The sequence below is a fragment of the Nerophis ophidion genome, unplaced genomic scaffold (assembly GCF_033978795.1).
Source record: "Nerophis ophidion isolate RoL-2023_Sa unplaced genomic scaffold, RoL_Noph_v1.0 HiC_scaffold_48, whole genome shotgun sequence".
Taxonomy (NCBI): domain Eukaryota; kingdom Metazoa; phylum Chordata; class Actinopteri; order Syngnathiformes; family Syngnathidae; genus Nerophis; species Nerophis ophidion.
In genome coordinates this window covers 287,893-309,223 of record NW_026906970.1, presented here as the reverse complement: position 1 = coordinate 309,223, position 21,331 = coordinate 287,893, and the positions used below count along the sequence as shown (strand labels likewise).

Genomic DNA, 21,331 nt, shown 5'->3' with positions numbered 1-21,331 from the left:
GGACATTCAGCATGAACTGAAGCCAGCTATCAATCAGAGAAAACAAAATAAAAACAATATAAGCAAATAAGGAAATTTGGCTCCAACAGTCAGTTTTCGTCTTTTGGTGCAGTTGACCTTGTTCTTACATTTCTCCTTCCTCCTAGAGTTCCTGTGTTGCCTTTGTGGGCGGAGTTGTGGGACGTGCACAGCTGCTTCCAATTGACCCTGGTGCTACTTAAGCAGCACCTTGACAGCTGGATGGCACTCGGCGATTCTACTCCACGCCAGTTGATTCCATGCTTTGAGTATTTTGCTACCTTGGCCATTCCCAGTGCCATCCATCTTGGTGTTGTTTTGTAGTGTGCACGTCTTGTAACTCCAAACCAAGTTGACTTTATTTGTGTATAGAAGTAGCTTTTGTTATTTTTTCCAAAATGCACATTTAGTCTTCTCTTTTTCGCACCATCATTTTTTGTTTCCTACTGTTTGGATTGTTTTTGTGAGTAGATTTCCGCAGTAAAAGAAGTGTGAACAGCACTCTGACAGAAGGAGTTCCTCCAAAACGCAACACCTTTTGGCGGACAAGTATGTGATTAAATGCTATACATATAAAATGAAAGAGACAAGTGGTAGAACAAATGGATGGATGTACAGTAAAGCTCTGTGGGATGATGTACATAATTAACTTTTCCCAAACATTCCAAACGTTCCCATGTTTTCTGAAATTGATAATGTTTGAGGAATTCTAAAAAAGGGGGATAAATCATGAACAACTTTAAAAAACACTTGTCATGTGTAGTACTTGACTGAAAAAAGGCAATAATCTAAAATACCTCATCTATAAATCTTAGAAACTATGTGCTGATGTTTTTAGAAGGTCAAAGTTAAAGTCTGGACAGTTTATTTCAAATCCTGCAGTTTCATTTGCTGCTGCTGTTCTCACCAGCACACTTGTGTTTCTTACACTGGTACTTAGAAGACAATCTTTCACCACACACACTGCAACTCAACACTTTCTCTCCTGGGTGTCTTCTCGTGTGTCTTTTCAAATGCTGACTTTGTAAAAAACTTTTACAACATACTGAACATGTAAAAGGTTTTTCTCCAGTGTGTGTTCTCACGTGTTCTTTCAAATAGTGTCGTTGCGCAAAATATTTACTGCAGATTGAACAGGAAAAGGTTTTTCTCCAGTGTGTATTCTCATGTGCTTTTTGAAATTTTCCCTTCGAGTAAAATCTTTACCGCAGATTGAACATGAAAAAGGTTTTTCTCCAGTGTGTGTTCTCATGTGTACTTTCAAATGTTGACTTCTTGTAAAACCTTTACCACAGATAGAACATGAAAAAGGTTTTTCTCCAGTGTGTGTTCTTATGTGTACTTTTAAATCTGGCCTCTGAGTAAAATGTTTACCGCAGTTTGAACATGAAAAAGGTTTTTCACCAGTGTGTGTTCTCATGTGTCTTTTCACATGTTGACTTTCTCTAAAACCTTTACCACAGATTGAACAGGAAAAAGGTTTTTCACTGGTGTGTGTTCTCATGTGTACCTTCAAATTGATACTTTGTGTAAAACCTTTACTACAGAGTGAACAAGAAAAAGGTTTTTCTCTAGTGTGTGTTCTAATATGTATTTTCAAACTCTGACTTTGTGTAAAACCTTTACCACAGGTTGAACAGGAAAAACGTTTTTCACAAGTGTGTGTTCTCATGTGTACTTTCAAATTGATACTTTGTCTAAAACCTTTACCACAGATTGAACAAGAGAAAGGTTTTTCTCCAGTGTGTGTTCTCATGTGTGATTTTAGACGACAATGGTATTTAAAAGTTTTGTGACAGTGAGAACATGTGAAGCGAGTGTTGTCAGTGTGACATGTCTTATCATCTTTAGAGTCTTCATCATCAGTGTCAGGAGAGTGTGACGTTGTGTCCTCACTATCTGATAGTGGAGCTAAGAGCTTGTCTGCTTGTGATCCTCCACAGTGGTCTCCATCAGCTTCTGTTGTCATGTGTTGTGTTGAGCTGCTGCTTGGAGGCTCCCCCCCTCCCCTCTCCTCACTTTCACCTTTCACCTCATCATCTTCACTCTTCACAGGGACACCAGTCACTGGGAACTCCTCCAACCATTTAGGCTGACTGATGCCCTCTTCCTCCTCTTCCTCTTTAATGTGCGGCGGCTCTTGGTCCTCCTCTTCCTCTTTAAAGTGAGGGGTCAGTAGGTCCTCCTCTTCCTCTTTAAAATGGGTTATTAGTGGCTTCTCCTCTTCCTTTTTAAAATTGGGGGTCAATGAGTCCTCCTCTTCCCCTTTAAAGTAAGGGGTCAGTAGGTCCTCCTCTTCCTCTTTAAAATGGGTTATTAGTGGCTTCTCCTCTTCCTTTTCAAAATTGGGGGTCAATGAGTCCTCCTCTTCCTCTTTGATGTGAGTGGTCAGTGGGTCATCCTCTTCCGCTTTAAAATGGGGGATCAGTGGGTGTTTCTTTTCCTTTTTAATGTGGGAGGGCTGTGGCTCCATCCTGAAGCTCCACTTCTGTTGCTCAGGGAGAAGATGTTCTTCACAGACGTCTGCAGGCCACAAGAAGACAAACACGTTTTAGAAACATCCATCTGTGCTCAGTCACACAATGCATTCAGTACTTTTACATGCACTTAGGAAAAACAAGTTATCGTATGAACTGTCTTGAAATCTCAGTGACGCACAAACAGGCTGCTCTTTACAACATTATTCACAGGAAGGAAAAACAAACCAGCACAACAGGACTTTCTACAATGGATAGACGGTTGATGGTTTAAAATTGATTCTGTCATATATTATTTCTTATAGAATTATTAATAGAACCGTTTTAAAACAGGCTACACAGGCTCCTAATTTAGTTGATGAAATATGCAGTAAAATATTTCATCATTTCCAGTATTATTTTCTCAAATAAAGCAACCAGATATTAACAGTAAATAAACAAGTACATTAATAATAATTGTTTCGCCAAATTAATACAATTAGAAATGACACAATATGTTACTGCATATGTCAGCTGCCAAATTAGGAGCTTTTGTAACCCATTTTGAAATTATTTTATTAGCAATCATATACCAAATGATATATCGTGACATATATTGTTATTAAGATATAGATTTGAGGTCATATGGCCCATACCAAACATTGTTTCGCCGAGTCATTTTGTTTGGCCCACCAAATATATTTATTTTTATATTCTTTAGATGTGTGTGTATGTTTAAAATGTGGTACTACTGTTCTACATCACGTGGAAGTGTACATTTAAACCAATGTGGGTGGCACTGGGAGCAGGTGGGTAAAGTGTCTTGCCCAAGGACACAATGGCTCAGATGGCAGAAGCTGGGATTGAACCTGGAACCCTCAAGTTGCTGGCATGGCCGCTCTACCAACCGAGCTATACTGCCAGGCCACCTTAACAACATCAACACATTACCCACCGCCTAAACTAAAGTCTTAAAAAAACCAAAACATTTTTTGTTTTTTTGTCCTGTCCGGCTTCTCAGGCAAATCATATAGTCGATGTAGATGCCCATATCGCATGTTCACATTTACTTTACAAAAGAGAAGTGTAGGATACTTCTCTGGTTGCCTTATTTGTATTTGACTTCATTAAACGTATTGATATTATCATTTTGTGCTAAACTAAAGTCTTAACAAGCTGGTACGCTTCGTACTGCCTCTGCCTCTGTCACTATGTCTCTGCAGCCCCCAGCATTGTCCCACCCACACAACCATCTGATTGGTTACAGGCAAAGCGGTAAGAGCCAATCAGCAGTGCGTATTCAGAGTGCATGGAATCAGGGCTCACGGCAGAGGCAGGCAGAGAGGAGAGACGGTGCATGTTAGCAGAAAGGTGTTCAGCAGGTGAGCATAATGCAGCGGACGATCCCCATATCATAATAAACACCTCCCAGTCAACTACTTGTAACATCACTATGAGCCCGTTGACGATCTGGAGGTATAGGCGGTAGCTCAGCTCGCTCACAGTCCTTGAGGTGAAGGCTGATTAGCTTTTAGCGTAACGTTAGCTCATTTTGCGATGTGTGCGATGTGTGCGTGCGTGTGTGTGTGTGTGTTACGGACAGTAAAGCCCTGTCTGTCTGAGAGAAAGACAAGCATTATTGACCGATAGTTAACATCTAAGTTATTTCACTTAACCTTTTTCTGTGTTGACGCAGCAAAAAGTCAGTGAGTCCTACTCTTCCTCTTTATTGTGAGTAGAGCTGTGACTCCTCTTTCTCTGTAAGGTAAGGGAGGGCTGTGATTCATTTGTCTCCTTAATGTGAGAGCTATCTGGCTCCTCCTTCCCATTAATGTGGGGTTGCTTTGAATCCTCTTCCTCTTTAATCTTGGGGTACTGCAGAACCTCCATTTCCTTTTTAATACAAGGGGTTGTGACTGATTCTGCTCCATCCTTGAGGTCCGCTCTTGCTGCTCAGGGAAATGTTCTTCAATACACAAGTTAGACGAACAAATGCTTTAGAAAAGTCCAGATTTACCCAGTCACATGACACTTTGTCCTGCATATATTCTGATAATGTCTCTGAGGATTTTATCAGTCCCCACGTTGACTTTCAAGATGTCAAAACCATACGGTACATCAGGGAAGCAATACAAAAACTCATGAAAAAAATAAACACAGCAGTAAAACACTTACATACAAACAAGACAGCTGCTTGTACACCCGAAAGAGAACAAAGAACAGTGTCTAAGAGGAGCATCAACATTTGCATTTAAACTGTAAAATCCTGTTTATGATTTATTTACTCTACTTATTTAAATATGAACATTTTCCTTTAGGAAACTTTTACGATTTCTGTGTTGTTGTAGCTTGTATGCTGCAATTCCCCCCCCAAGATGGCGACCCTGTAGTGGCTGCTGTTGGCAGGAGCTCTGTGCTCTTGTGTCATCCTTTTGTGTTTCCATCTTCTTTTCATGTGTTTATATATATATACATATATATATATATATATATATACATTTACATATATATATATATATATACACATATATATATATATATTTTTTTTTTTGCCTTTTGGTTGGGGACCCTTTGGGACTGTGTGACAAGGGGTGGCACTTTCGTGACTTCTGCGAAGCTTTTTTGTGAACTTCTGGATCTGCCTCCTTGGAGCGTTTTGGCCATGGAGACCAGCTGCTGGGTCTCTGCCACACCAGAATCCGTTTGGTCGGCGGCCGAGAGTGGAGTCGGCTCTCTTGGTTGCTTTGTTGGGTCTGCTCCCGTCTCTGGCCATCCTCCCTCCACCCCAGCAGACGATGGCGTGGGACACCGCAAAAGCCACCACAGTGTATTTGTTTCTTTTACTTTTTATTCATAGCTGTATGTAGAAGTGTCTGGTTGCATCAGCTCTGCTCTTTTAATGTCCTTTGTCTTCTTTGATGTTTCCCTCTTACACATGAAAGAGGGATGTATGCTAGGGCTATAAGTTGTTTTTTTCCCTTGGCCTCAGTCTGGACCCCCTCTCCAGGGGCCCAGGCTGAGACCGATTTTGAATTTTTTCTCACATTGCCCCCACTTGTTTACCTGTATGTATCTCACCTTTTTTGCAAGGGGCGCCGCAAGTTGGCAGACCCGTCAGCGATCCTGTTCTGTCTCCCTGGAATGTTTGTCTGACCTTGAATGGGATTGTGCTGAAAATGTTTATTTCCCCTCAGGGATTATTAAAGTATGTCTGATTCTGATGTTTGATATCAACAAAACATAGCTAATTAGTAGAAATGAACTAGATTAAATCATCTCTCAAAGGTGTTGAGACATTGCTGGACAGCGGAGAAGTAACTAAATCCAAATAAAAAAATGATTTTATTTTTTTATAAGATATTTAGACTTAGACTTCCTTTTTATTGTCATTCAAAGTTGAACTTTACAGTACAAATAAGAACGCAATTTTGTTGAATTATCTCTTGGTAGTGCAGGATAAAAAAAACAATAAGGTGCAGATATACAGTTGTGATCCAAATTATTAAACCGCCACACAATTTTGGTGTTTTAGAAAGTTGGACATTTATTCCGTATTTTGTTTATAGTCATATCAAATAAAGATGTTTCAAATAGATGAATGCAACTCAAATCGTAACACTGTATTTTACAAAATACCAAAAAAGGACATTTTTCTTAATATCTCATTGACAAAATTATTCAACCCCTTGCAGATCATAACTCTTAAGAACAGAATTTGAATAAGGTCTTTTCAATCAGGTGTTGAACACACCTGTAGATGTGATTAGAACCATAACGAGCAACAATTAAAGTGATTGAAAAAGACTGACGCTCAGCTTCTTGTAGATGGTCAATGGTGTATTTGCAACATGGTGAAGTCCAGGGAGTGGTCAAAGAAGTCAAGAGAGGAGGTCATTTCTCTTCATAAGAAAGGATATGGATATAAGAAAATAGCAAAGACATTACACATTCCAAGAGACACAGTTGGGAGCATAATTCGCAAGTTTAAAGCTAAAGGCACAGTGGGAACCCTACCTGGGCGTGGTAGAAAGAGGATGCTGTGTGCGTACAGTGATGAAAAACCCCCGGGTAACAACTGAGGAACTACAACAGGACATTGCAGAGGGGGGAACGCAGGTTTCGTCCCAGACAATAAGGCGCGCACTACGAGATGAAGGCCTCCATGCCAAAACTCCCAGGCGCACCCCACTTCTGACTACCAGGCACAAGAAAAATAGACTCCAGTATGCCAAAAAATCATCTGGACAAACCCCAAATGTTTTAGGAAACTGTTCTATGGAGTGATGAGACAAAACTGGAACTCTTTGGGCCTATGAATCAACGTTATGTCTGGAGGAGAAAAAAATTAAGCTTACAAAGAGAAGAACACCATTCCTACTGTTAAGCATGGTGGGGGGTCAATCATGCTCTGGGACTGTTGCTCTGCCTCAGGTACCTGATAATCTTTTCCGTCGTCCTCACCACTCTCTGGAGAGACTTCCAGTCTGAGCCATTGCAGGCTCCAGTCCAGACAGAGATGCTGTTGGTCAGCAGGCTCTCTATAGTTCCTCTGTAGAATGTGGTGAGAATGGGGGGAGGGAGCTGTGCTCTTTACATCCGACGCAAAAAGTGCATGCGCTGCTGAGCTCTTTTTACAAGATCTCCGGTGTGTAGGGACAAGGTTATATTGTCAGTAATCTGCACCCCCAGGAACTTGGTGCTGCTTACCATCTCCACCGCTGTGCCGTTGATGAAGAGTGAAGTGTGGCTGGACCGGTGCTTCCTGAAGTCAACGATGATCTCCTTGGTCTTGTCGACGTTCAGGACCAGGTTGTTGGTTCTGCACCAGTCAACCAGATGTTTCACCACCTCCCTGCGAGATGTTGAAGATGTCTGTGAGAACCCCCGCCAGCTGGTCTGCACATCCCTGAAGCACCTGGCCCGGAATGTCATCAGGTGCGGGGGTTCACTTTCCTCAGGGTATTCAGGACATCCGCTGTGTCCAAGTTGAGCAGCTGCTCATCAGAGTGAGGGGTGTTTTTTCTCGCCGGAGTGATGGATGTTCTCGCCGGAGGGGTGTTAAGTGCCTCAAACCTTTCAAAGTAGTTGTTTAGGTCATTTAGGAAGCTGATACTGTTGTCACAGGGACGGGGGGCAGCTTTATAGTCCGTGATGACCTGTATGCCCTGCCACATTTGTCGAGTGTTCGTGGGGTTCTGGAAGAAGTCCTGCACTTTCTGACTGTGAGCACCTTTGCAACCTTAATGGCACGGTTCAGGTTAGCTCTGGCTGTTTTTACTGCTACCATGTCGCTAGACTTAAACGCCTTGTTCCGAGCCTTCAGCATTGCACGCAGTACCTCACTGTTCATCCATCCAGAGTTTCTCGTTGGCCCATGTGGGGATGTTCTTGATAATAATAATAATAATAATAATAATGGATTCGATTTATATCGCGCTTTTCTATTGTTAGATACTCAAAGCGCTCACAGAGAAGTGGGAAGCCATCATTCATTCACACCTGGTGGTGGTAAGCTACATCTGTAGCTGCCCTGGGGTAGACCAACGGAAGCGTGGCTGCCAATTTGCGCCTACGGCCCCTCCTACCACCACCAATCATTCATTCATCATTCATTCACCAGTGTGAGCGGCACCACGGGCAAGGGTGAAGTGTCCTGCCCAAGGACACAACGGCAGCGATTTGGATGTTAATAGGTGGGAAGCAAACCTGCAACCCCCCGGTTTCTGGCACGGCCGCTCTACCCACTACGCCATGCCGCCCCTAATCTGATCACACTGACATCCTCCATGCACTTCTGAATGTATGCGGACACAGACTTTGCATACTCCTCCACACATGTGTTATGATTATCGGTGACGGCTGCCTTGAACATGTCCCAGTCTGTGGTTCCGAAGCAGTCTTGTAATGCTTCCATTGCTCCCTCTGGCCAGGTCCTCACCTGCTTCACTGTAGCTTGCTTTCTGATCAGCAGGGGCTTGTATGCAGGAATTAGCATCACATATAGATGGTCTGAGGAGCCCAGGTGGGGGCGTGGTGCAGCTTTATACGCCTGTTTAATATTACTATAAACCAAGTCCAGCTTGCTTCCATCCCTGGTTGCAAAATTCACATATTGATGGAAATGAGGGAAAACTGTTTTCATGTAAGCTTGATTAAAATCCCCTGCAACGATGAAAACTTCCTCTGGATGTGTAGTTTGCAGTTCATTGATGGAGCAGCACAAAGCATTCAAAGCTTCTTTGTGTGAGCACTGGGGGGAATGTACACTGTTGTGAAGATCATAGCACTGAATTCCCGAGGTAAATAAAATGGCCTGCATTTTATAGTTAATATTTCTACATCGGGAGAGCAGTGACATGAGACGTTCTTCCCGTTGTTGCACCAGTTGTTATTGATGTATATACAAACACCACCGCCTCGGGATTTACCAGTGAGAGTGCTGCTCCTATCCGACCGAAACATAGTTAGCTCCTCGATGCTAACTGCCTCGCCCGGGACGAATGGTTTCAGCCACGTTTCTGTGAGAAATATGGCGCAGCAGTCTCTCATCTAGATAGATAAATATATAGTACTTTATTGATTCCTTCAGGAGAGTTCCTTCAGGAAAATTACAATTCCAGCAGCAGTGTATTGCATATGAATCCAGCTTCAGGTAGTCCAGTTTGTTCTCCAGTGAGCGGACATTTGAGAGCAGGATGGAAGGAAGCGGCGTTCTGTGAGGATTAGCCTTTAGCTTTGTTGTTAGCCCCGCTCGGCATCTCCGTTTCTGTTTCTGATCCCACCGCTTATGTCTCCTCTGTCTGCGGTCCCCTCTGGTACTAGGCTCCGCTGCCTCACAGGCCGCTGGATGTAGCCGGCGTAGTATTCCCAGGATAGCGAGGAGGTCCAACGTATACGCATCTTTCGGTCTAATACTGCCCGATCCATCCACATCCAAAATTGTCTGGCGGTCGTACGTTACTACGGAGTGTCCACGCTGGAAGCCAGCCATGAAATTCACAGAAATTACTGGTAGATTTGCCAAAATGTTCTATTACTACCAAGAGCCTCTGCAGCCGCAGCCGAGCAGGGCGCCGCCATCTTGAGACCAATATCTGGCTTGTATCTTCAGTAGGGATGTAAATTTATAGATTTATGGATATGATACCCTAATCAATATTCCTTATCGATACCAGTATTTATCGGTACTCTTTTCGGTACTACATGTAATTTGTGGAAATAAAAAAGTGGAAAAGAGGCATTTTAAATAGCATTCCTATTTGCAGAAGAGGTTGAAGTCTTAAAGAAGTCAACTATGTGTGCAGTGCAAGGTGAAATGCAGTTATGTCATCTTCTTCTCAATAACACACACATCAAACGTTTGTTGCTTCCTTATTTGTCATCATTTAAAGCTGATTGTAATGTGTAGCAGCGGCAGCTGAACTCAATGTGACAACGTGTCATAGTTACCTCAGTCAGCTGGAATTAAAAATACAAATAGTTGTGTCGTTAGTCCAGAATCTTCACGGTCTTCATGGACCACATAATTAAAGGCCTACTGAAATGAGATGTTCTTATTTAAACGGGGATAGCAGGTCCATTCTATGTGTCATACTTGATCATTTCGCGATATTGCCATATTTTTGCTGAAAGGATTTAGTAGAGAACATCCACTATAAAGTTTGCAACTTTCGGTGCTTACAGAAAAGCCCTGCCTCTACCGGAAGTCGCAGACAATGACGTCACAAGTGTGGGGGCTCCTCACATATTCACATTGATTTTAATGGGAGCCTCCAACAAAAAGTGCTATTCGGACAGGAGAAAACGACAATTTCCCCTTTAATTTGAGTGAGGATGAAAGATTTGTGGTTGAAGATATTGATAGCGATGGACTAGAAAAAAAAAAACGCGATTGCATTGGGACGGATTCTGATGTTTTTAGACACATTTACTAGGATAATTCTGGGAAATCCCTTATCTTTCTATTGTGTTGCTATTGTTTTAGTGAGTTAAATAGTACCTGATAGTCGGAGGTGTGTGTCCACGGGTGTGTTGACGCCATTGTCTCAGAGGAATTGACGGCAGCTTTATGGATGGCACAAGCTCAGCTTTTCTCCGGTAAGAAGCGACGTTTTAACCACAATTATCTCACCGAAACCTGCTGGTTGACATTCTGTCGTGATTCATGTTCTCTTGACCGCGCTCTGATCCATAGGAAAGTTTCACCTCCGGGAATTTTAAACAAGGAATCACCGTGTGTTTGTGTGGCTAAAGGGTAAAGCTTCCCAACTCCATCTTTCTACTGTGACTTCTCCAATATTAATTGAACAAATTGCAAAAGATTCAGCAACACAGATCTCCAAAATACTGTGTAATTATGCCGTTAAAGCAGACGACTTTTAGCTGTGTGTGTGTGCAGCGCTCATACTTCCTATAAACCCGTGACGTCTTGCGTAGACGTCATCGTAACACAACGTTTTTAAGACGAAACTCCCGGGAAATTTAAAATTGCAATTTAGTAAACTAAAAAGGCCGTATTGGCATGTGTTGCAATGTTAATATTTCATCATTGATATATAAACTATCAGACTGCGTGGTCGCTAGTAGTGGCTTTCAGTAGACCTTTAGGAACCAGTACTAAAAAAAAAAAAATGGTACTTGGTATACAGCTCTTATCTACACCACTAAACCTTTGAAATATGCTGACATATGTGCTGCTAAAGGTAAATAAACAGAAGCCATATTGAACGTTTGCCTTCATTTGACCAGGTGAGGTAAGGAGGACGGCCTCTAGGTCACATGGTTACACCCCAGCAATTACACTGTTGATGATTGATGAACATTCATTTTTAAATGGTGGTGTTAAAAAGCAAATATATCTCCATCTTTAGTGATAAATGTGTCTCCCGGATGAACATGTGTCACAAACATTGTATTAGATGATATGTGGATGTTGTGCTTACTTGGACTGTGATGAAGCTGTGAGGACTCAGGTGGTTTGTCTTCATGCTCTTCAGTCTTCACAGAGACAACAGTCAGTGGAAACTTGCTGACATCAGCCTCCTCCTGCCCTACAGGACACTCTCCCTCCTGACTCATCCACACTTCCTCCTCTTCCTCTTTAATGTGGGGGGGCTGTGGATCCTCCTGCTGCTGAAGGGGACGTTCTTCTTGACGAGCGTTCATCTGTTGGACGTCCGCAAGACAACACAAACAAACTTCAGCTCAGATGTGTCAAATGTTGTTTAGTCTATCAAATATAATATTTTCCAAGTGGACTGACACCACTCTGTGGTGATGTTCTTCTACACATGGAATAATCATCAGTTATTGATTATTATGAATTGTGTCATTGATCCAATTTTCTGCATTTACATTAATTATTGATAAAAATAACAACTTAAAGAAAACCTCCTGCTGGGATTTTAATACCGTCATGACTGCATGAAGTCAGTCTGCACGTATAAAAGTTTCATTGTGCTGCAGCATCAAGTGACGCCAACTGGCTCCTCCCACTACCAACCTACCAGCCAACCTTGACGTGCACCTCCAAAATAGTCCCACCTCACGTCAACGGTGACCAGGACTACAGAGCTGTGGTCGGTTGGCTTTACTTTTACGCACAATATCCTCTCCTTGTTTTTCCTTCTGCAAAAGCAACATTTTTAGCCCAACAGACAAGAAACAGAAGTGCAGCGAAGCACGTGTAACAAGTGCCAGCGAGTGTGGCCGTGTGATAGTATGTTGCTTGAACCTCACTCACACCATGCCAAGAAATGTGCTGGCGTGAGAATATATATATATATATATATATATATATATATATATATATATATATATATATATATATATATATATATATATATATATATATATATATATATATTAGGAGTGGGCAAATTAATGCGTTAATTACGAGTTAATTCATCACTCTATTAATGCCGACAATTATTTGATCGCACATTTGCGTATGTTGTTTACATGCTTTTATTTTGTTAACGCCTTTTCTTAACAAGATGGCAACTCCCGGATGTACTTCGGCGTCGATGGGCTCTTGGTAAAGATGGAACATTTGGCAAAAATACCGGACAATTCTGCAAATTTCCTGGCTGGCTTACAGCGTGGTCACTCCGGGATCACTTACGACCGCCAGACAATTCTGAATGTGGATAGATCGGGCTGTTTTGGACTGAATGAGGCGTGCTTGCTAGACCGGCTAGCTAGCATGGGAATACTTTGCCGGCTACATCCAGCGGCCTGTGAAGCAGCGGAGTATATGTGTTGTCTGTCTATTTATGAATAATGCAGACCAGGAGTGTTGGCTGAGTTCTTAACGTTTGCTTTCAGAGTCTGCATATCACAACATACAAGATGCCGTCATGGCGACACACAACCTATACCGGGCTACCGCGCATGCTCGTCACTCCTGTTGCATGCTGGGTAGGGTAGTTCTTTTTTTCCCTGGCTCATAACATCACAATATAGTACCATGTATATGATGCGTTCAGTTTATTAAAGCACCAAGCAAACAATCGGAAAATTCCCATCATATCAATTCCTAGATAAATGATAAATAAATAAATAAATGGGTTGTACTTGTATAGCGCTTTTCTACCTTCAAGGTACTCAAAGAGCTTTGACACTACTTCCACATTTACCAATTCACACACACATTCACACACTGATGGAGGGAGCTGCCATGCAAGGCGCCAACCAGCAACCATCAGGAGCAAGGGTGAAGTGCCTTGCTCAGGACACAACGGACGTGACGAGGTTGGTTCTAGGTGGGATTTGAACCAGTGACCCTCGGGTTGCGCACGGCCACTCTGCCACTGCGCCACGCCGTCCTATGGTCATAATTATTTTAAGTGCACTACGCAGAATAAACACAACATTATTAATATTGCTAGAACAGATAATTTGATCAAACATTCCCTAAAACAGCCCACTACCTGTAATATAGTTTTTAGAAAAATGTTTCTGCTGTTACCTCAGAAATTGCCTGTTCAGATGTTATGATTGTGGCTCAGAGATTTGTATGTAGATTATATTTATTTTCCATAACAAACAGGATAACTTTAATACCCTGGCAGTGGCAATTAGCTTAAATGTTTGTATTTACATTTTTGGAGTTGATTTTCATCAAATATGCTATTTAACTGCTACTGTTTAACAAGGACTGATTTAAATTGTTTGCACAACAAATGTTTTGGCGCTTTTGTTCATGTGAGAGAATATTCCAATAAAGGTGCACTACACACTACTTTTGAATTCATTATTGGGCTTTGTGTATACAATGCAGTTAATCGCGATTAATCGGAGAAATAGTGCGATTAACTTCGATTACAATTTTTAATCGTTGCCCAGCCCTAATATATATATATATATATATATATAAGAATATTTGGGTACCTCATGATTTGATTACAAACAAAATATTGATGCATATTCAATTTGTGTCCAGTATATTAAAGCCATTTTTCATATTTAACATTTATTTAATTAAATATTTATTTTAGTCTGACTGAATAAGCATTAATCGCTTACAATTGTGCAAATAGTGTTTTCGTAATAACAAACACCAGCTGATTTAATTTCCATGATATGTCCACCAAATGCAGCTGAGATAGGCTCCAACACCCCCTGTCCCCCCTCGCAACCTCAAATAGGGACAAGCGGTTGGAAAATGGATGGATGGATGGATGTTATCAAGGTAATAGAAGTGCGTGCAAACATCATTTGTATTTATTGCTAATAAAGTTGACACCAACATAAAGCAGACCACTGCAATAATACATTATATTACACTGTCATCACAATAACAATAATATAATTATTTTGTTCATCCTGTAAAGCATCTTTGAGTACACTGAAAAGCGCTATACCAAATAAAATGTATTATTATTATTATTATTATTATACCATGTGACTTATTCCAGACTTACATTACGAGACGTTCGTTTCTTTCTAGTAACAAATATTTAATGATGTTAAGCGTGACTGTAATATACAACAAAAAAACAGTTAAAGTATTAAATAAGTCAATATAATTCTCATAGAGAACATATAAAATACACTCCTCCAAAAAAACGCTCGCATTTGCTACAAAGGCCTGCTAGCGGGTTAAAGCTAGCACGTTAGCTTCGAACAACATATGAGGTAAATAAGATAAATAATATGAAAATATATCATGTATATTACCTCATAAGCCGCGTGTACAAGAGAGGAGTGGAATATATTCTTCCTATTGTTACACCAGCAACTCTTTTTTGTCTTCTGTGGCCGGGCGAAGGAAGTGTGCACCACTCACTATTGTCTTCTTCTTCTTCTTCTTCTTTTGTTTTTATGGCGGTTGGCAAGCAACCTTCTGGTGTGCATTACCGCCACCTACTGTAATGGAGTGTGGACCGAGGTGGATCCCTACTCTATATTCTTTTACTTAACCCAGTGTTTTTTAAATATGTGTATATTGCTTTATATCCTATGTTTTCTGAATGCAATCCTAATATATCTCCCACTTCTAACCTAATATTTTCTTTTGCTAACTTATTTTCCAGTATTTCTCTTTCTCTATTATATTTCCTACATTGTATTAAAACATGGTCAACATTTTCTATCTGGTGGCAAAAATCACACAGCCCTGTAGTATGTTTGCCTATCAATTTTAGTGAACTATTTAGATATGTATGCCCTAATCTCATTCTAGTCATAATGTCTTCTTCCTTCCTATTTCTACCCCCTCCTCTCATTACACCTACTTTCCTCTGGACTTTGTAAAACTCTCTACCTTTTGTTTCCTTATTCCAATTATCCTGCCACTTTTTATTGTGTTCTATCTTAATGATGCTCTTCACTTCTTCTTTACTGTGCTTAATCTCCATGTTTACTTCTGTTTTAGTGGTTGCTTGTTTTGCGTATCTATCAGCTAACTCATTTCCCTCAACTCCTACATGAGCAGGAACCCAGAGAAATGTTACCACACCTCTCGCTTTATTTATCCTGTAGATTGCCTGAACTATTTCATAAACTATATCTAGTCTTGTTTCTGATGTTATGTTTTTTATGCTCGTCAATGCACTGCTGGAGTCCGAGCACACGACTACTTTCCTAGCTTTGTTTTCCTCTATCCAGTTAACTGCCATATAAATTGCTACCAATTCCCCCGTAAAAACAGATAGTTTATCACTAATTCTTTTATTCAACACTATATTTCTCTGTGGGATAACTGCAGCAGCTCCTACTTTACTATTTATAGTTTTTGATGCATCTGTGTATATCATAATATTATCAAAAAACATTTCCTCAATCCGTTGTTCTATTTGGTAACTATTTAAATGTCTATTCTTCAGTAACTGCATGTCTACCTTTGGGTTGTCATACATCCACGGTGGTATTGCAGGAATTGGTACTGTAGGGCTCACTTTAATATTGTCAATTTGTGTTTTTTTACATATATCTCCTATTATCCACCCAAAACTATTCATTTTTTTCTTCCCTTTTTCTTGGCAATTTATTAGCACTTGACGGGTTGGATGTCCTTGCTTGGATCCTTTTAAGTTTGCCCAATAAACTGCTGAGAGTTGATCTCTCCTCATGTCCAAAGGTTTTTCATTCATTTCTACTTGTAATGCTGCCACTGGAGTAGATTTAGTAGTTCCACAACATAATCTTAACGCCTGCGACTATTTTCTCAAGTAGAGTTTTTGAAGCAGATCGATAAATAATGCATCCGTAGTCGATAACAGACCGAATTAAAGTGATATATATTGTTTTCAATGTTAACCTATCAGCCCCCCAATCTTTACCCCTCAAAGCCCTCATTATATTTAACACCTTTTTACTTTTCTCCATTATCTTGCTGATGTGGGTTGACCAGTTAATATTTTTATCAAACCATATTCCTAAATATTTAAAAACTTGTACCTCTTCTATGTTTTCTCCATAGAGTTTTATTTGGAGCTTGTTTTGTATTTTCCTCTTCGTAAAATGTATGACTTTTGTCTTTCCAACAGAGAATCTTAAACCCCAAGCCGTCCCCCAGTCTTGAACATTATTTACCGCTTTTTGAATCTTCTTTTCTATATAATTTGTATTTCTACCTCTCTTCCACATCACTCCATCATCACAAACAATGCCACCTCCACTAACCCTTCCACTTCACTAAAAACTTCATTTATCATGATGGAAAATAGTACTGGACTTATTATACTCCCTTGTGGGGTCCCATTTTCCACTTTGTATTCTCTACTATATTCATTTTCTATCTTTACTAATAATGTTCTACTTGTTAAAAAGTCTTTTATCCATCTGTACATTCTTCCTCTAATCCCAATCCTATTTAGTTTCATCAGCAACCCCTGTTTCCACAACATATCATACGCTTTCTCTATGTCAAAAAATACCGCAATTATACTTTCTTTATTTATTTGTCCCTTTCTAATTTCCTCTTCCAGCTGCACTGCTGGGTCATTTGTGCTTCTTGCTTTGCGAAAACCACTTTGGTAGTTTTTTATAATTTCTTTTGACTCTAAATAATATATTAATCTTTCATTAATCATTTTTTCCATTACTTTGCCCAAATGTGAGGTCAATGCAATCGGCCTATAATTTCCTGCCTCTTCCGGATCTTTCCCTGGCTTGCATATTGGAATTATTACAGCTGTTTTCCACTCAGCTGCTCATTTTCCTTCTTCATATATCCTATTATATAATTTCAAGACCACTTCTTTGCCGATGCTACCTAAATTTTTGATCATTTGATAACTCACCAGGTCTTTCCCTGCCGTCGTATTTTTAACTTTTTTTAAAATTCGAACCATTTCATCCAAAGAAAATGTCATATCCATAGTGTTGATAAAACTATTATCGTTGTCTTCCTTCATTTCCTCAATATTTACACTAATTGTTTCTTCTCTCTTTTGTTTTTCTACATTTTTCAAATTATCATTACTGTGCACTTTAACAAAGGTTTTTGCTAAAAGTTCTGCTTTTTCTTTATTTCCTACCACACTCCGCATTCCATCTTTCATCACATGATTTTTATGTTGACTTCTGACCCCTGACATTCTCTTGATCATTCCCCACACTTGGCTTAAAGGAGTAGTTCTATTTAGTGTTTCACAAAAAGTTCTCCAATGGTGTTTTCTTGTTTTTTTAATAACATACCTTACTCTAGCTTGATGCCTTTTATATTGGATCATGTCTTGGAAATTATGTGTTCTTCTCAATATTCTAAATGCTCTATTCCGTTCTTGTATTGCATCTGTGCACTCTTGTGTCCACCACGGCACTATCTTCCTTCTTCTCCCTATACTATTCCTTGGTATGCTCTGTTCGGCTGCTTCTATTATGCACTTTGTAATATCTGTATTTAATTGTTCAATATCTTGATTTATATCTACTTCCTTTAAAGTTATGTCGGTAATTTCCCTAAATTTCTCCCAGTCACCATGATTATACTTCCATCTTCCTTCTATCCTAGTGCTTTCTGTCCTATGATTTATGTTTATGTGAATGACGATTGGATAGTGATCACTTCCCATTGTGCTGTATTTATTTACTTCCCACTCCACCTTTCCTGCTAACCCTTGTGACACTAGTGTTAAATCTATTGCTGTTTCTTTACCCGTGACGACATCTAACCTTGTTCCCGACCCATCATTCACACACACCACTTCTTTTTCCTCCAAAAGTGCTTCCAATGTATCCCCATTCCAGTCATCCCTTTCACCCCACATTGTGCTATGTGCATTAAAGTCACCACACCAAATAATATTGCCACTCCAGTGCTCCATTATTGTTTCTAGTTGGTGAATTTCTAATTTCTTGCATGGATTATAGAAGTTTAGTACTTTGTATCTTTCTTTATTATTCCATACTTCTACTCCTACTATCTCTAGTTCTTGTTTTACTTTTAATATTGAATAATGCATATCTTCCTTAATAAATATGGCACATCCTCCTCCTTGCCCATCATTCCTATCTTTACGTATCGTTATATATCCTTTTATTATAAAGTTTAATTTTGGCTTCAGCCATGTTTCTTGAATACATATTATATGTGGTTTATTTTTCATATTATTAATATATCCCTTTAATTCCTGTCCGTTTGCTATCAGACTTCTGGCATTCCACTGAACAATGAACATGGCGTTGGATTGTGGTCACATGACTCGGTCTCGTCTCCTCTCTGTAGCTCACCTTGCACCTGTTCCCAGGATAGTTCTTTTAAATTTAAAAACTTTGCTGCTGCTTTGACAATTATTTTGATTTTCTCAGTCTTGTTTCTAGCCTGTTCTGTACAATTTATTACATAAGCCAGGAATACAACTAGTTTATCCATGGAAATTCCTGTATTTGCTGCCTCTTGTTTTTTATTTCTTGAACTATTTTCACTTCTGTCCTGTTCTGCACTTTCTTGATTTCTTATTTTAACTGCCTCTGCATAAGTAATATTTCGTTCAACTCTGATTTGCTGTACTTCTGTTGCCTGTTTTCTTATGATGCAGCCCCCATACGCTGCTGTGTGATTCCCGCCACAATTACAACACTTGACCTGTTCATTTTCTCCACATTGTCCATATTCATGCTCCCCTCCACACCGTCCACATCTCATCTTGGCATGACACACACTACTATGTGCCCATAGCGTTGGCACTTGAAACAACGTACTGGGGGTGGCACGTAAGCTCTAACATAGAAGCTTAAATACCCAATCATGATTCTCTCTGGTAGGACCTCCTCTGCAAATTGCACTAGCACGGATTCGCTCTCAGTCTTTTCACCGTTCCTAAATGCCATCAATCTTTTCATCGTAGTGACAGTTCCTCCTTTTATTTCTCTTTTCAGATCATCTAAATTTTCTCCTCTTGGGATTCCTGTCACGACTCCTCTTGCCCCCTTCCGTTCTCCCACTTCGATTTTTTCCTTTATTATTTTGTTGCACAGTTTTTGCAATCGCATTGCTTTGTTCTTTTGCTCTCCATTTTTGCATTTAATCAACAGCCGTCCGTCCCTGAGCACCTTCGCTATCTCCACCTCTCCAATGTCCTTCTTTAATCCCTTAACCAGTGTCATCAAACTAATGTCATTCATATCTTGGTTTGATTTAAATGTATAAATTATCTTATATTCATCCATCATAACCCTTTTCCTCTTATCAACCTCTTCATCGTCTTCATGCACTCTTTTAGTACTCGCCTTTCCTTCACTCCCTCCTCTCCCCTTCTTTCCTCTCTCCCCTCTAGTCCTATCCATTTCCATACTATCCTCATACATCCCGTCACTATCCCCTTCCATCTCGATCCAGTCACAAAACAGCTTATGCTCAACCGCCAAAACAGATTTAGATACTCTCGCCGCCGCCAAATTCACTCCAAATGTTTGGTAGTTCCGCCTGGTCTCGAGAGCGACTCTGGAGCACCTACTATTGTCCCAGTGAAACACGTGTTTGAAGGAAGTGTGCACCACTCACTATTGTCCCAGTGAAACACGTGTTTGAAGGAAGTGTGCACCACTCACTATTGTCCCAGTGAAACACGTATTTGGCCAACATTTGTTCTGCGGTTGAGAACACCTCGATGACGTCACACAGGAGGTAGAACAAAACAAGACGTTGTTTTGGTTATTATGGTTACAGGTCTTAATTACAACGTACATGTGCACATGTGTGTCGTTTAACAGAGTAAACGTCGTTATTAATTGTTTGTATGCGGATACATTAGTCTGAGTGCACTTTGACGTGCTAGCCTAGCCTGCTGGTTAGCTTAGCTTGTTAGCTGCTAACAAAGAGAGGCAGAAGTGATCGACACATCAAAGCAGAGATCCAATGTAAGTGTAAAGTGTTTTTATTGTGTGAACATGTCTACATTACAAATGATGTGAGTGTTGCTGAATCAGCGACTAAATGCTGCTGTTGAAGAAAAATGTGTGATGTTAGAAAAAAAAATGATAGCAGAGTACGAGGAGGAACTTTGTCCAACAAAAGAGGAGAAGGAGCGACGACATCAACTACTGGACGCTGTTTTCAAGAAACATCAAGTTGTGTTACACATCCTTCCACCCATCCAACCATCCGTCCATCTTCTTCTGCTTATCTGAGGTCGGATTGCGGGGGCAGCAGCCTAAGAAGAGAGGCCCAGCCTTTCTTTTCCCCAGCCGCTTCGTACAGCTCTTCCCGGGGGATCCCAAAGCGTTCCCAGGCCAGCCAGTTTCTAACATAATAGTGAGAGTCCAATCCATAGTGGGGCCAGCCGGAGACCATCCCGAGCAGGGACAGGTCAGCAACGCAGAGATGCCCCCAACCGATGCACAGACCACCCTGGGTCCCGACTCTAGGCAGATATATATATATATATATATATATATATATATACACACACAATAAAAACTAAATAAGATAAGGCTCAGAATTGGTTTCTTAACCAAACCTTTTGTTGTGTACCAGAGAAGGGAAGGAGGCAACAACCAGGGCAGGACTGCAGTTTACAAGGTTTATTTAAAACCTTTGATGAATGCGTGGCGTGTGTATGCTACTCAAAGTGAATGAGTACCCACCTGCTCCCAGTGCCACCCACACTGGTTTAACTGTAACTTAAATATTGGGTTTCACTATGTTAAGCGCTTTGAGTCACTAGAGAAAAGCGCTATATAAATATAATTCACTTCACTTCACTATGTGTAATATTAAATATGTAAATGTTACCAAGGGTTGTTGTCTGTAAATGTTGGTTGTATCTTTCGTCGTAATCCAAGAGGGCAAGGCGAAGAGGCAGGTCGTGGACATGCAAGAGGTCATGGGCAAGAGCAGGGCAGCGTGGTCTGGGTCCGAGCAGGGAGGTCGTGGATCGAGGAGAGCAGTCAGGAATCCGGATGCGAGT

The 21,331-nt window shown here is 40.5% G+C and overlaps 1 protein-coding gene across 2 annotated transcripts; it reads right to left on the bottom strand.

The window, feature by feature from the left end:
• Window positions 1–972: 972 nt before the first annotated feature.
• Window positions 973–14,759, bottom strand: LOC133546910 (zinc finger protein 239-like). 2 transcript variants are annotated; one of them, XM_061892759.1, is made up of 3 exons: window positions 14,655–14,759; window positions 11,417–11,639; window positions 973–2,541 (listed from the first exon to the last, which is right to left on the bottom strand). In XM_061892759.1, the coding sequence occupies exons 2-3, from the start codon at window positions 11,637–11,639 to the stop codon at window positions 1,112–1,114; spliced, it is 1,653 nt and encodes a 550-aa protein (XP_061748743.1). In that variant the 5' UTR covers window positions 14,655–14,759; the 3' UTR covers window positions 973–1,111. The 2 variants fall into 2 exon arrangements, with proteins under 2 accessions (XP_061748743.1, XP_061748744.1); XM_061892760.1 differs by lacking the exon at window positions 973–2,541 and adding an exon at window positions 6,080–6,373.
• Window positions 14,760–21,331: the final 6,572 nt, after the last annotated feature.

Bases quoted from the DNA above. Each gene is read 5' to 3' on its own strand.
- LOC133546910 (XM_061892759.1), bottom strand. From the start codon at position 11,639: ATGAACGCTCGTCAAGAAGAACGTCCCCTTCAGCAGCAGGAGGATCCA. The intron at 2,542-11,416 runs GTAAGCACAACA...TGTGGCCTGCAG, and splicing joins ACAGCTTCATCACAGTCCAA to ACGTCTGTGAAGAACATCTT.